We start from the raw sequence: 15,365 nt of genomic DNA, 5'->3' as shown, positions 1-15,365 counted from the left end.
GGAGGTAAATACTGAACATTTTGCTTGATTTACCAAATGCTTTAATCTTTGTGAATTGCAATTTCTTGAGGTATTTAATGCACAAGTCGGTAATTTATCTCAGTAGTCGGTAATTTTACTTTTCAGTGCAGTAATAGGGTTTAGTGAATTGGCATTTGGCAGTTTGATCAGTAAAACCAGCTATTTTCTGCATTACCGAATGCTGTAAAGCTGAGTGAATTGAGGCCAATGTATGTCTGTGTAGGTCTTGTTCTTTGAGGTGTGGCCAACCCATAGTGTGAGTGACTGGCTGAAACGTCACAGCTCCAGTATTAAGGCTAGAAGACCAGGCCACACATCCATTACATTACAGAAAATTACACTTGTTGGAGGTAGCTGCACTGGCAATGTCTAAGCTGCATACACATGTATGACCTTCTCTGCAATGGCATCCTGTGGGGGGCCGCCGGATGAGAATCTATGAACCAACTACTGTACTATAGTTGGCCAGGCCATCAGTATTCCCAGCTTGGTTATATTGCTCAAGATCTGAGTATTATGGTTTGATAGGTGGTTCTGGATGTGTACAGGCCCAGAAAATCTTTGAACTCAGGATGAAAACTTATTTAATACAAGACAAACTGGACTCCATATTAGCCAAAGGTAACCGTTTTATGACCAATTAAATGTCAGTCTCGCCATCACATTCCACACAGCTTACCCTAGAAAAATTCCTTATGTAGCAAGCACTTATCTCTGTTTTGTTTTATATATCCTTGCATCAAGAGGCAGATTGTGTTTCCTATATGATGCCAAAGTCTGAAAGCTGAGTTAATATTTGTGGATCTGGATAATTAAGGAAGTAAGCAGTTGACATAAAGATAAAAAAAACAGTTTCTTGAAAGTGTCCACAACAAAATTTCCTTAAATGGTGATGTTGGTTATGGTTGCCATAGTCTTGCATAAATCACATACTTAGACACTAGGATTCAAAAAAGTATTTAAATGTATTGTTATGTTTTGGAAAAAAACATTTTTTAAGATTAAAAGACAATCAATGCTCTACATGTAATAACACAAAACCATTCAATTTTCAGGTCAAGAGCATCTTACTCAAGGCCTAAATCAACAGCATCTAAATTATCCTGAGAGTAGAGTTTAAAAAATTCCTTGAGGAGACTGGGTTTAGTGTAGGTTTCCTTGACAGCTGGGTCTTGCATCATGCGATCTTGCCAAGCTTTGATGTGTGGAGTCTTCTCCAAATACCTGTACATCAAAAATAATTTTTTAAACCATTTAGTCAATGTTAGCCAATTGTAAAATGTTACCTCACCATAATTTACATTTTTAAATGTACCAGTGATGCTGGCATCTTTACATCATACAATACATCATAGCCTTGGCTAAACATTGTGCGGCACAGACTAACCAGCAAGCTCATGGTGACCCAGAACTCATTGGGGTGTGTAAGGGACTACAATGGTCCTAAAAGCCCCCTTAGGGTTACATACAAAACAGAGAACATTTATGTTGAGCTAGGCCCACTAGGGTGCACTCAGTAAGCAGTAGCAGTGTTAGCGAGTCTTGCCCAAGGTCTCCTTACTGAATACATGCTGGTTTATTGAACAGGAAGAGCTGAGATTCAAACCTTAGTCTCCTGTGTAAGAGGCAGAGCCCTTAACCAGTACACTATCCAGCTACAACATATATAGCAATATATACATATATATCAATATGATCAAGGAATTTGACCAAATCTATTGCATACTGTACATAGGGTGTGATTTACTACTTAAGGATAGCAAAGTTCGTTGAAGTGAGATTTGGTTCTACATGTGACAGAATGTTTGAAGTAAACATAGAATCAGGACACTGACATTTCTCCTTTAGCAAAACCCTCTCATAGATTAAAGGGAAGTTCCAAGCTTTAAAAAAAAAAAAAAAATCTACTTACCTAGGGCTTCCTCCAGCCCCTGGCAGCCGATCTATCCCTCGCCGCAGCTCCGCTCCTAGCCGGTGGCCCGGGGTCTCCTCCGTTTCAGAAGCCAACCTCGCGGTTGCGCTTCCGTTCCCGGAAGCGTTTTCGCAGGCACAGTACTTCTGCTCCTGTGCAAAATGCTCAGTAAAATGCTTTTAAAACCACCAGCAAGCAAGAAAATACTCAAAATAATTTTAATAGTAGTTTTTCACCTATTTTTTGGTACTTTTTAAATTGCAAAGTGCTGGATAATTATTTTAAAGAGAATCTGAAAATGTATTTGCGAGGAGAAAACCCAGGAGAAAAAGTTAATTGAATAAGGTCCATACGGTGACTGACAGTGAGACTACATTCCCCCTTGTCAAGTGCAAAAAAAAAAAAAATTAAAAAAAAAAGTGTGTGTGTGTGTGTGTGTGTGTGTGTGTGTGTGTGTGTGTGTGTGTGTGTGTGTGTGTGTGTGTGTGTGTGTGTGTGTGTGTGTGTGTGTGTGTGTGTGTGTGTGTGTGTGTGTGTGTGTGTGTGTGTGTGTGTGTGTGTGTGTGTGTGTGTGTGTGTGTGTGTGTGTGTGTGTGTGTGTGTGTGTGTGTGTGTGTGTGTGTGTGTGTGTGTGTGTGTGTGTGTGTGTGTGTGTGTGTGTGTGTGTGTGTGTGTGTGTGTGTGTGTGTGTGTGTGTGTGTGTGTGTGTGTGTGTGTGTGTGTGTGTATAGATAGAGAGAGAGAGAGATTTTGGAAAAAAAACCTGCTGACTGGATAATTCAAAGAGATAACGTTTTATTTTGTTACAAGCAGCCAGGCTGTTGGGAGTGGCAAATGGTATATCTTTGGCAGGTTTTCAGTTTCACACATGGAGAACAGTTTTCACTTACTCGTTCAAATCAGCAAAGCAGAACCTTTCAAACCAGGGCCATAGCATGTAATCTACCATAGATACAGACTCTCCACCAAAGTATGCCGTATTCTTCTTGTCTAGCACCTGCATGGAACACACAAAATTAAGAAAAGCCTTTAATACCCAGTCCTGTATATTACTGTGTCAGAAAACAGACTTTACACAGTATCACAAGAAGCATGACATTTTTTATATGAATTCAGCTTATTCAGGTACACCATGCTCACCGGCTGTATCTGCTGACTAGTCTCCACCTCTGGGCCGATGAGCATTATTTGGGCAGATCAGTTGATTTGAAAAGATTGGTGAGGAGCTTGATAGCTTAGTGTTGATGATGATATTCAGGTAACCATGTCAACAAGCCTACCAAACATATGTGGTAAGTGTGAACTAAGTAGTGGGCAATTATTTTGTTTTTTACAGAAAGCGCAATACAATTAAGGCGGAGCTGGCAGAGTAATTGGGACACAGAGGTATGTTAGATGCATGGGCATAACAATCACCCCTGCGACCCCTACCATCGCAGGGGGGCCCAGAGGCATTGGGGGCCCCTCCTCCTCCCTCTCCCCAACCGCCAGTGCAACCAATTAGAAAAATTCCTTCCTGTTCTCTCACAAAAACCATCCCTGCACCACATCCCGCCATGCAGAGTAGCGAGTAGCGGGAGTTCAATTATTTTTTTCTGCATCATAGCAGAACACTCTCTGCCGCCATTCAGCGGCTCCCGATCACGTGACCCTCATGGGGTTCAGGAACCAAGAAGGCCCCCTGCTATCATTTTTGCAGGGGGCCCTATTAAGTCTAGTTACACCCCTGGTTAGATGGTAAATTACATATCTCTGTGTCCTTCCTACTCTGCACTCCGTCCCTCCCTGGCCGCCACGCTGCCCCCCGAAATTGACAATACGGAGCTGATCAGCAGCTTAACCAAAGGAAGGGGTTTTGTTTGCAGGAGAGGGACACCCTCTTCAGCGTCAAAAAAGCTCCTTCCCCACCTCTCCCCGAGTCCCTGCCTATACATTACTACTTTCCCGTCTATTGACTGCCTGCAGCATCTCCTCCCTTGCTCTCCTCTGTGTTGTGCGATTAGAGCACTGAGCAGAGTTGCAGTGTCGTGACAATTTTCTTCTTTTTCATAAAAAAACGAAAGCACAGAATAAAAGGCTCAGGAGTGGAGGTAAGTGGCTGATCCTGCTGGCCCCTGAATCAGGTAGTATGTTTTTTCCACAACTTTGCCACCGGCTCTAGTTTGCTTTATAGCACATCTAAAGTGAGAGAAATATGAAGGCTGACATTTATCTCCTTATAAACAATGTAAATTGCGTGGCTGTCCTGCTGATCATCTCCCTTTTAAACTATAAAAGGAAGCAGAAATAATGACACTTTGAACTTTCCTGCAGTAAAACCTTATCACCTCTCTCTCACTGTTTCTTGGCTATTTAAGTGCTTCAGAAAACAGGACTGTATTGGGTCGGATAGCTCAGAGAAGCTCTATAGCGGAGTGACACAAGTATCGAATGCATACAATTGATGTGTAGTTTGAACAACATCACCAATACTAACAGATGTTCACTGATAAATTGCACAGGAAGAGGAAACAAAAAGTGGAGGTCCCCGCCCATGTGAGCTTACAATCTAGAGCAGGGGTGGCAAAACTTTTTGAATTGGAGTTTGAACTAGATCCTTTGGGTGATTGGTAGCCAATGGAGGGATTGGCAGAGAAGGGCTGCATCAGAAGAGCAGGAGGAGATGTGGAGACGAGCAGCAGAGTTCAGTAGGGACTGGAGATGTGTCAGTCTGTTTTTTGGTAGAACACAGAGTATGGTATAACAGTAATCAAAAGGAAAAGGGATGAATCCTGGAGATATTTTTGAGATGGAAGTAGCAGACGGTTGTTAATGTGTCAATATGTGGTTGAAATGAGAGTCCCCCAGTGAGCTTTAGGAGTTGAGGTTACTGGGGTATTTTCTACATTAACTGTAACTATAGGTGCGGGAGCAGAGAGAGATGGAGAAAATATCACAATTTCTGTTTCTTTCATGTGAAGTTTTCGGCAGCAGGATTACATGAATGCAGAAACAGCAGACAGACAGCCAGGGACTCGAAATAATAGCGTAGGAAGGTCAGGAGCTGAAAGATAGATTTGAGTGTCATCAGCATTGAGGTGATACTGGAAACCAAGCGTGTACTAATTGTCTCAGGCCATGAGTATAGATGGAGAAGAGAAGAGGTCCTTGAACGGAGCCTTGTGGTACAACATCAGATAGCAAATGTGGAGAGGAGTGAGTGTTGGAATAGGAGACAGTGAAAGAGCATCCAGACAGGTAGGAGCTAATACAGGCCTGGAAAAACTTTACCCAGCTCGGGCCACATGCTGAGGACCACGGGCCACATTCCTAAAATACTGTTCCTCCTTCCCTCCCTGCAGAGTCATGAGCGGGCAATAAGAGTGGTTTAAAACTCACATGATCACCGATTCCAGCATCACATCTCCATGGCCACAGGGCGTCATGTAACACGTAGTCAGGATGTAGAAGCCAGTGTGTAATACACTAGCACGTCATGACGGCCTGTCACATCACAACCTGTGGCCATCGAGAGGAAATGCTGGAATCAGCGATCAGGTGAGTTTTAACCCACTCTTATCATCCGCTCACGACTCTGCAGTGAGGAGAGGAATTTTACAGTTTGGGATTTACAGCACACAAGGGCAGGATATGACCCATGGGCCATAATTTGCCCAGCGCTAAGCTAATCCGAGAATATGCTAGGCCCTTAACAGCCAGTGATGAGAGTGTCTGGAGAAGCAGAGAGTGATCAAGTGTCAAATGCAGAGGAAAGGTCAAGGAGTATAAGTACACAACAAGGAGGTCATTTGCAACTTTGGTGAGGACGGTTTCAGTGGAATATTGCGATCAAAAGCCAGATTGGAGGGGTCTAACAAGGAGTTAGTGGACTGGAAGTCAGATAGTTCTGAATAGATGTGTCGTTCCAGCAGTTGGGAAGCAAAGGGAAGAAGTGAGACTGGACGCTGATAAGAGAGGTTTTTTGATTAGTGGTCTTATGATTGCTTGTTTAACCCTCCTGGCGGTTTGCTAAAAAATCGCCAGGGGGCAGCAAATCTTTTTTTTTTTTTAATTTTTTTTTTCATGTAGCGAGACAAAGTCTCGCTACATGATAGCCGCTGCTCAGCGGCATCCCCCCAGCCCCTCCGATCGCCGCTGGCGATCGGCGATCAGGAGATCCCGTTCAAAGAACGGGATCTCCTGGAGGGCTTCCCCCGTCGCCATGGCGACGGGGCGGGATGACATCATCGACGTCGTGACGTCAAAGGGGATTCCTATCCACCCCATAGAGCTGCCTGGCACTGATTGGCCAGGCAGCGCACTGGGTCTGGGGGGGGGGGCGGCTGCGGCGCGACGGATCGGCGGCGATCGGGCCCAGCGGGGCCTGAGCGGTGCCTTCCGGCGGCATAGCCCGAGCTCAGCTCGGGCTTACCGCCAGGAAGGTTAAATGAGGGGAGGGAAATGCCAGCTGCGATGGAGAGGTTAAAAATAGTGGTTAGAGCAGGGAAGAAGGAAGATTAGAGCGTCAACATTTTCTTTTAGGTCAACAGATTTGTGCTGAAAGTGAGTTGCCAGGACTCCTGTCCCATGAGGCTACATTTAGTTTTTATCCTTTAGTCTGTACTCCAGAGTACAGTTGCCATGGTTGAAATGCTACTGTATGTACTTTTAACTAAATACATTTTAATAACATTAAAGACAAAAAGACTTCTGTAGTGCCAAACTTACTTCATAGAAATTCATAAAAGTAGAATTTCCCCCCATTTAACAGTCAAGTCAAGTCAAAGACTAATTAGATATTCTTACCTCTTCCATTTTTTTTAGCTTTTCAAAAAACTGCACTTTAAGTTTATTGATCTCTTCATTACTTTTCTTTCCATATATAATGTCACGAAAGACAGGAAAGATCTGAAAAATCGCAAGACATACAAAATGCATTAATTACAAAAGGTTAGCACTAGGTATACATATTTATCTGTTTATGCTTACAATGGCTAAAAAAAAGCTTTGAAAATATTAGCATTTTGTCAAAGCTGCTATGCACTACACACAGACAGGAATTTATCTGTTGTTGAATTCTGGGGTTTTGCATGACATTGCAAAGTTTACTGTTACATTTACTTCTAAGTGGCCCCTCCATGGTTTCACAGTCTGAGTACAGCCAAGCACGGACACGCATGGTGTTACAAACCCTGCCATTCAGCTGCATTTTAATTTCACCTAAATGGTGCTGGTGGGGAGCAGACGGGACGTCGAACTGCCTGGCAAGAGCGCAGTTCAGCCTCTCGTCTGAGGGCTGGAACCCACTAGACTCTAGTGGGTTCCAGCCCTCAGACGAGAGGCTGAACTGCGCTCCCCAACCCCCGGTCCGTGGCCCAGTGCCGGTCCGTGGCCTGTCTTCTCCTGGGCCGTGGGTCTTTCCTCTCGCCCCCTTCACCCCCGCTCGAGCAACCTTAGCTGGCGGCCGCTTCCTCATCTATAAACCTCAGTCGGTCCCTCACCTCCATACTTAGTCAACTTCCTTCACAGCAGTGCGTCCCACGGCTTCTGTGAAGAAGCAGAAATAGGAGAGTGGCTTCCTGTAGCGCCGTTGTATATTGCCGCTGCCAGGGGAACCGCTCTCCTGCTAATGCCTCTTCACAGCAGCTGCGGGACGCACTGCTGTGAAGGAAGAGGCCTAAGCAGTTATCCAGTCAGCCAGCAGACCGGGGGACAGTACCGCAGCAAGTCATGGTACTCTCCCCCGCAGCAGCTCTTCCCAGTGCCCATTAAAGTCAGTGAGACATGACACACTGCCTGTAGTGTGACGTGATGTACAGAAGTGCTCCAGGTGCCACAGATGTAACGCACAAGCTGCAGTGCATTACTGTGCGACTCCCACAGTGATCCAGGAAATGCACCAGAAGTTGCATTTTATTTTTTTTCCCTTCGGTCGCACCACGGCTATAACATGCAATGCAACTTTTTGCATCGCACCAATGTAAAAGGGGCCTAAAGGGAACCGACGTGAGAGGAATACAGAGACTTCCATTGAACAATGCCAGGCTGCCAGGCATAGCTGAGGGCTGTAGTTGCTCTTTAGTGACACCTGCAACAAGCAAGCAGCCTGTGGAGTCCATGCATCTGGTCAGCATGCTCCTTCTGAGCCAGTGACTGAGGCTTAAAGCACATTTATCTGTTTTCGGTGCGTGTTTATCTGCTTGCGTTTTCTAAACACCATGTGTGCATCTGTATGTGGGAAAATGTGCGTTTTATTATTTATTTATTTTTACAGAGGCTAATGTTATTAATAGAGGAAATGTACACAGTGCTTCACTGCTGTCAGTTTTGTTTCCTGCATGGAAAAAAACGCATTCAAGTGCACATGTACAATATCATTGATTGAGGCTGCGCTCACATATGCCGTAGTGTGAAAGGCTGCATTTTATGTCATGGTTTATGTTATTGTTGTGTGCATTTTACTGCGTTTTTGGTGCGTAAGCGAGGTGTTTTTCATGCGTTTTGTGTGCGTTTTACAGAACGCATATACAAAACGCATATGCGTTTTGTATGCATTTTCCATGCGTTTTTATATTTACATTTATTCAAATCACTTGGAAGACAACAGGAAGCGAAAATACAGTATTAAAAATATTTTTAGGAAAAAAGGCATATAAAAACGCATGAAAAATGCTCTCCCCTCTAGCATATATCACTGGCAGCAGGCAGCGGGCCGGAACACATAACTTCCTGCGCTCCACTGCCGGAGATTCCTCTAAGTGTCTGACGCCACTTCCTGTTTAAAAAAGAAGTAGCATGAAGAACTTAGAGATTGGAGACCTCTGCGGTGGATAGAGGTATGTGTCCTGCCCACTGCCTGCTGCCAGCGATATATGCTGGAGGGGAGAGCCCGAGGTGAGGGAGGGGGGGACTGTCCCCCCTCCCCGTTGATGTCCAATGCTCTCCGCTCCTGCTGCGACCCCTCTGGTCCCCCAAAAACAGCCCTGAGTGGGCCTGTGGGAGGGGCAATCCAAATTTTGCAGGGGGGCTTGGTGATCTCTAGTAACGCCCATGCACCAAGTTCATAAAAAGCCTTCCAGCACATTTACAAGCAAAATAATCACTCATAGTAAGTTGTTCCTGATTAACTCCATTTCAATATTACTTTTCTTACCTTAATTATATTATATTTTTGCTCTTTGGAAGCTTAGTAAACCAGAGAGTCCAATATCTAAAGAAGCGATATTTACTCAGGGCTTCCTCCAGCCCCATAAACACGTGCAAGTCCCATGCCATCCTCCTGCGGGTCTGCCGTTCAGCCACGATAAGCACTGGTAACTTTCTCAGTCATGTCAGTTTGGGTCTACTGCGCATGCCCGGGAGGTCCGCGCATGTGCAGTAGACCCAGACCCAGATGTGCAGACCACGGGAGGACAGTGTGGGACTCACGAGTTTATGGGGCTGGAGGAAGCCCCGGGTAAGTATTGCTTCTTTAGCTATTGAGATTTCTGGTACACTTTAAAAATGTAACATAGATAAGGTGAAAACAGAGGAAAACAGGTGAAAAAGCTTTGTGAATCATGCCCAATGTGTGGAAAAAGTAGTGCAGGTTGTATTTTTTTTTTCATGCTATGCAAAATGCCTCCAGAAAAACAGCAGCACCATAGACTATCACTAAATGCCATCCGAATTAGTTTTTTGTATGCAGCAAAATGCGGTAGATTTGCTTGAGGGCTCAAACCCACTAGCAGCCTTTTCTAATCGCTAGTGATTTGAAAAAGCTCTTGCTAATGCAATGCTGTGGGGGATTTTTATAAAATCACATCGCTCAAGTGGGATCACACCCATAGCATTACATTAGCAAGAGCTGTTCACATCACAAAGTGCTCAGAAAAGCGCTCCTACTGGGTTCCAGTCCTTACATTCTCCTGTGCAGAAAGCAATCGCACACAAAAAAGTGTTTTCTTCGCCAGTATTAGAGGCAGAGCATCAGCATAGAAGTCAGGCAACTGGCATTATTTATTAAAGAGTGAAGATGGCAGCCTCTGGACTCCTCTCACTTCAGGTCCCTGATGTGGGTAGAAAACGTTATCACCTTACTTCAAATCTATGCTTCCCAAGGATTTGTCACATTTATTATTTCATTGGACTAGGCTGGATTCACACTATGGGCTTGATTCGCTAAACCCTGATAACTCAAATATCACACCTTATCAAAGATATCACACCTTATCAAAGTTATCACACCTTATCAGAGTAGCATAGTGAGCGCTAGTAACTTATGCCTGCTAATTGGCAATGGCACTCGTCCTGCCCTGAGCCCCTGCGGGTTCTTAGTGCTCGCTGTGTGTCACGGAACAGCCGTAAGAAACGAAAACGCAACCGCAATCGGTTTCCTGCCTCGATTGCCTTGCGCTGCCAAATCAGAATCTCATGTCTGTGGATACCATTCAGTCCAGCCTGGAGGGTCTCTGCTGTCTTCATAAGAGCAGCAGAGTTATTTTCATGAAACCTGGTGCCTGTGACCTGTTAGCCAGAGGTGTAAACTCAAAGCTTGTCCCAGCTGATTTCACATTCAGATGCCCAAGTTTGGTATCATATGAACTGGCCTAGTCTGAGAAATATGAATATGTGATGGTCATGTGTGTGCGGAAAGCGTAAGCCGAGATATGGCAAATGTCATATTTGGTGGGCCTAGAGCCCCCCTCCAGGGAGCTCACCGCCCCTGTCCAACCCCTGGGCTGTACATGAGGCCCCACCCAAGGGTGGTCATTGTTCAAAAGTGTTTGCAAGGGACCACTCCCGCAGTCCTCCACATTCCATCTGTACAGAGCTGTCTGGTGCTAGCCAGAGGACACATGGCTAGCGGCCATCTTGATCGGCCATCTTGTCTGAGCTGAAACAAAGGACATCTTCCATATTGCTTGGATTTTAAACTTTGCTGAACTGAACAAAGGTAACTCTACAAGTTTTCCCAGAACGGGCATATTTCCACAAACCCTAAGTATTTTCTCCTCTTTTATTTCATACTGGCTATCACTGTTTTAATAATTGTTGATTTTAATAATTGTCTGTATATATTAATTATTTATATTGCCATGAATAAACGACTTTATCCAAGTCATTCACTGTTCCGCTACCCTGCTTCGCAGCCGCACACACTGAACCAGACTTCTGAAGAGACGCTACTATTGTATTGTTGCTAGCTAGACAGAATACAGCGTGTTTTAACCGATTTATTTGTAGATCTAGGTTCAGACAGTCAGCGGGCTCCTCTGTCCCATGGTAACAGAGGTGGTCAGGGTCGGACTGGGACACTGGGGGCTCACCAAAGAAATTTCAACCTGGGGCCCACACAACCCATGACTGTGGTGAAAAATGGGCGTGACCATGCACCGTAAGGTGGGCGTGGTCATGATGTATTATGGACAGGGCCAAATGTACATGATCTTAGCAGCATTGTAATTCAGAGACACTGCTGCCCAGCAAAACTTTGCATAGAGTCCCATCCTTACTAAAGTAATGTCCTACTTTGCAGAGGTTGCGACCGCATCGGGGCCCTCGGGTCAAATGGGCCCCAAAGGGCCCTCCCTCAACTACAGTATTACCTCTCTATTGGTCCTTTGCTCATAATAATCACTTCTATAGATACTTTGAACAGTGGTAATCATTAACAAGCTATTTACCATCCCCTTCTTGCACCTCTGACACTGTAGTTGCCATTGGCAGGTTTTGGTGCGTCGTATCAATTGTTATGTATAGAGTGCTTTGGGGGCCCTGTCACAAGAGCCCTAGTGGTCAGACCGCAAATTGCCTTCCAATCGGTTTCAGCACACAGACCATGCAAGCTTTGGTCGCGATCTTTGCGCAGAAACCGACAGAAATTTGGGCAGCAGCCCGACCAGAAGGGAGCCTGTGGGGTTACGGAAATACAACTTACACACGATTCCAGGGTATAACTGCCACCACCTCTGTTACCATGGGACAGAGGAGCCCGCTGCCTGTCTGAGCCTAGATCTACAAATAAAACGGTTAAACACACTCTATTCTGTCTAGTTAACCACAATACAATAGTAGCGTCTCTTCAGAGATCTGAGTTCAGTTCCTGTGTATGCTGAATAATAGGGCAGCTGGAACAACAACTGATGATAGCGTCGGTTTATTGAAAGCAATATAAATAGTTAATATATACAGACAATTATTACAATCAACAATTATTAAAACAGTAATAGCCAGTATGAAATAAAAGAGAGAAAATACTTAGGATTTGTGGAAAATGTCCTTTTGTGGGAAAATCATCAAGTCCTTGATTTCAAGTTCCGCAGAGTTCTTTGTTTCAGCTAAGTTCAATCAAAATGGCCACCACTTGTTCCTCACGGTGGCCGGATGTTCATGAAGGTGGGAAAATGGAGGAATCAGAGCCCGCCTGCCAGCCATGTGCTTTTGATGAAGCTGGTTTGGGGGTGTGGCAATGCCGGCCCCCTCTGAGTTACCCATCAATGACAGTTCATTCCCTCTGAGAGATTTTAGCTTTTAAAATTACAAACTGTCGTACCTCACAAACGATACACGTTATTTTTTGGGGGATGACAGATTCATGCTAGTCGGAAAATACAGATTAATATGACATCAGACATGGCTAGGGCAGCGGGTCCAGTTCTTGAGAAGGGTCATACCTCAATAACCGGACAGACTATCACAATGAATTTCATATCAGCATGATGGGCAGACTTTAACGAATAAGACTATATGAATTTTATAGCTGTGCGATATACCGTCTCCATTTAATAGGTAAGAAACCCTATCCCCCAGGTTTTCCTAACTGCCTGGTCGGTGCCGCTTTGGCTGCTTTGTCATGGCTCCCTGGAGAGCCAGTTTCCTTTCTCTTTTCATGGGGCCATCTGGCTGTGGGGGAAAAGGAGCTGGTCCCTGCAGGGAATCCAGCCATGTGCGACATTCCTGAGGGGTGAGGGTAATGCTTTGCTCACAGGGGAACATATCTCTGGAATAAAAACACAAAAGTGTCGTTCTCTGATCGCTTGCACGACTGCACAGATCCGACAGGGAGCGCTCAGGCAATTGACTGGGAATTCTCTAGATTCACCTGCGTTTCTCACGGCTATCCGTGACACCTCCCTTTCCTGATGCTGTGTCGGGGGTTGTCAGCAAGACATCCTCCGTAGCAGCCATTGGCGCTGTTGGGTCTAGTTCCCTCTGACACCGGGACAGCCCATCGGCGTTTTGGTGTCGGCTGCCTGCTTTGTGTTGGATCGTAAAGTCGTACTGTTGCAATGACAGGCTCCACCATAGAAGCTTGCCATTGGTCCCAGCAGTACGGTTTAGTCAACTGAGGGGGTTATGGTCGGTAATGATCGTGAAGGGGCGGCCGTACAGATACGATTGTAGTTTCTGTAGGGCCCACACGATCGCTAGGCACTCCTTTTCAGTTGTGGAGTAGGCTACCTCTCGGGGCAGGAGCTTCCAGCTCAGGTAGAGGATAGGGTGTTCATCTCTCTTTCCATCCACCTGGCTGAGGACTGCGCCGAGACCGTAGTCAGAGGCATCGGTTTGCACAACAAACCGACGACTGAAATCTGGGGCTTGAAGCACAGGGGCGTTTGCGAGTGCCTGCTTCAAGGCTTGGAAGGCGTTCTCACAAGCGGGGGTCCAGCTAACAACCTTGGGGTGTTTCTTGCTAGTGGCATCGGTCAGGGGCTTCGCTAGGGTACTATAGGCTGGAACAAATTTCCTATAGTAGCCGGAGGTCCCCAGGAACGCCTGGACCTGCTTTTTCGTGATAGGCCGAGGCCATGCCAGGATGGCGTCCACCTTTACCGTGTCAGGTTTCAGGGTGTTACCCCCCACCCGTTGACCTAAGTATTGCACCTCGGTCATGCCAATCTGACACTTACTCGGCTTAACTGTCAGATTGGCTGCGGCCAGCCTCTCTAGTACCTGGGACAGGTGTTTGAGGTGTTCCTCCCAGGTGGGGCTGAGCACCGCAATGTCATCCAAGTACGCTACAGCGAACCCTTGCAGTCCCTCCAGCAGGTCGTTTACGGCCTGCTGAAACGTGGCAGGAGCGTTCTTCATCCCAAAGGGCATCATCGTGAACTCGAAGAGGCCAAAAGGGGTGATGAAGGCCGACTTTTGCCTCGCGTCAGGTGCAAGTGATATCTGCCAGTACCCCCTGTCACGGACGGTTGCGGGGCCGCAGGCGCGTCCTGGAACCGCCCATGAAGAAAAAGCGATCGCACTCGATTCCCTGCATCGATTGCGCTTCAAATCGATACAATCTGGGTTGAGTGTGTAGGGGCAGCTGAAGTCCTTTTCTTAGCAGAGGGAGAGCACCATCCTAAAGGCTGGATGGCTCTTTTGATATGCTAATGAGCCTGGGCCCAGAGAGTCCCTGGCTTCAAGCTGTGCTGATGGCCCATCCATCAGGTATAAGGTGACACCTAGCTGATCTCACATTCAGATGTTAATTGAAGGAGCCAACAGGGCCTTTCAAAAAAAAAAGGAGATCCCAAGAGCAGACACAGCTGGACTCCAGTCAGGCTGACTCCAGCCTTAGCAGGAAGAAATGAATGTACTATATAATCTTTTACCCATTTACAGAATACAATAAATAGGGTGGTTATGAGAGCGGTATCATTGGATCCGTAGGGTCATGCTGGATCTCTTGATACCAGTCGAGAGGGGCCCGGGGCCCCTACAACCCAGGTATGAATCTACCCAGGACCCTGATCTGCTGCACTAGCCATGTCGGATATCATATTAATCTGTATTTTCCTCCAAGTATGAAGCTGTTACCCCCCTAAATGTAACATGTATGGTTCAGGAGTTACAGCAATTCATAAGTTTAGCTCTAAAATCTCTCAGAGGGAATGAACTGTCATTTGCTGGTAGCTCAGAGGGGGCTGGCACTGCCACACCCCCAAACCAGCTTCATCAAAAGCACAGAGCCAGCAGGCGGGCTGGAGTCCTCCACACTGAAACATCTTGAACTCATCAGATGCCAGCTTGAGGATATGCTGGCATCCACCTGGTCTGAACTCTGAACTCAAATTGAAACCCAGAACTCTGTTTTCCCACAAAAAGGACATCTTTCCAGGAACTAAGTATTTTTCTCCCTTCTTTTATTTTTTATACTGGCTATTACTGTCTTAATAATTGTGATTTTAATAATTGTCTGTATATATTAATTATTTATATTGCGTGAATAAACGACTTTCTCCAAGTCATTCACTGTCCGCTACCCTGCTTATCAGCACACACAGAACTGATCCCGGGTCTCTGAAGATACGCTACCGTTTGTTGTTGTTGGCTAGACAGAATACCGTGTGTTTAACCGTTTTATTCGCAGGACTAGTCAGTCAGTTAGTGGGCTCCATGGTCCCATGGTAACCGCGGTGGTGGCAGTTTACTCTGAACCAGTTGTGACGTTGTAATTACCCGTGTCTCACAGGCTCCC

The 15,365-nt window shown here is 45.8% G+C and overlaps 1 protein-coding gene across 2 annotated transcripts in view; it reads right to left on the bottom strand.

The window, feature by feature from the left end:
• Positions 1-967: 967 nt before the first annotated feature.
• The window catches only part of LOC137536115 (glutathione S-transferase omega-1-like), a 79,724-nt gene continuing 65,326 nt past the window's right edge, over positions 968-15,365 (bottom strand). For both annotated transcript variants that reach the window (XM_068258168.1, XM_068258169.1), the window contains 3 exons: positions 6,719-6,820; positions 2,824-2,930; positions 968-1,245 (listed from right to left, as the gene is read on the bottom strand). In XM_068258168.1, coding sequence (XP_068114269.1) covers positions 1,089-1,245; positions 2,824-2,930; positions 6,719-6,820 — 366 coding nt within the window. In that variant the 3' untranslated portion in view covers positions 968-1,088. The remainder of the gene's footprint in view (positions 1,246-2,823; positions 2,931-6,718; positions 6,821-15,365) is intronic.

The sequence above is a fragment of the Hyperolius riggenbachi genome, chromosome 10 (genome assembly GCF_040937935.1).
Source record: "Hyperolius riggenbachi isolate aHypRig1 chromosome 10, aHypRig1.pri, whole genome shotgun sequence".
Lineage (NCBI taxonomy): Eukaryota > Metazoa > Chordata > Amphibia > Anura > Hyperoliidae > Hyperolius > Hyperolius riggenbachi.
Note: the sequence above shows the minus strand (reverse complement) of the source record. Positions and strands in the feature narration are given on the sequence as shown.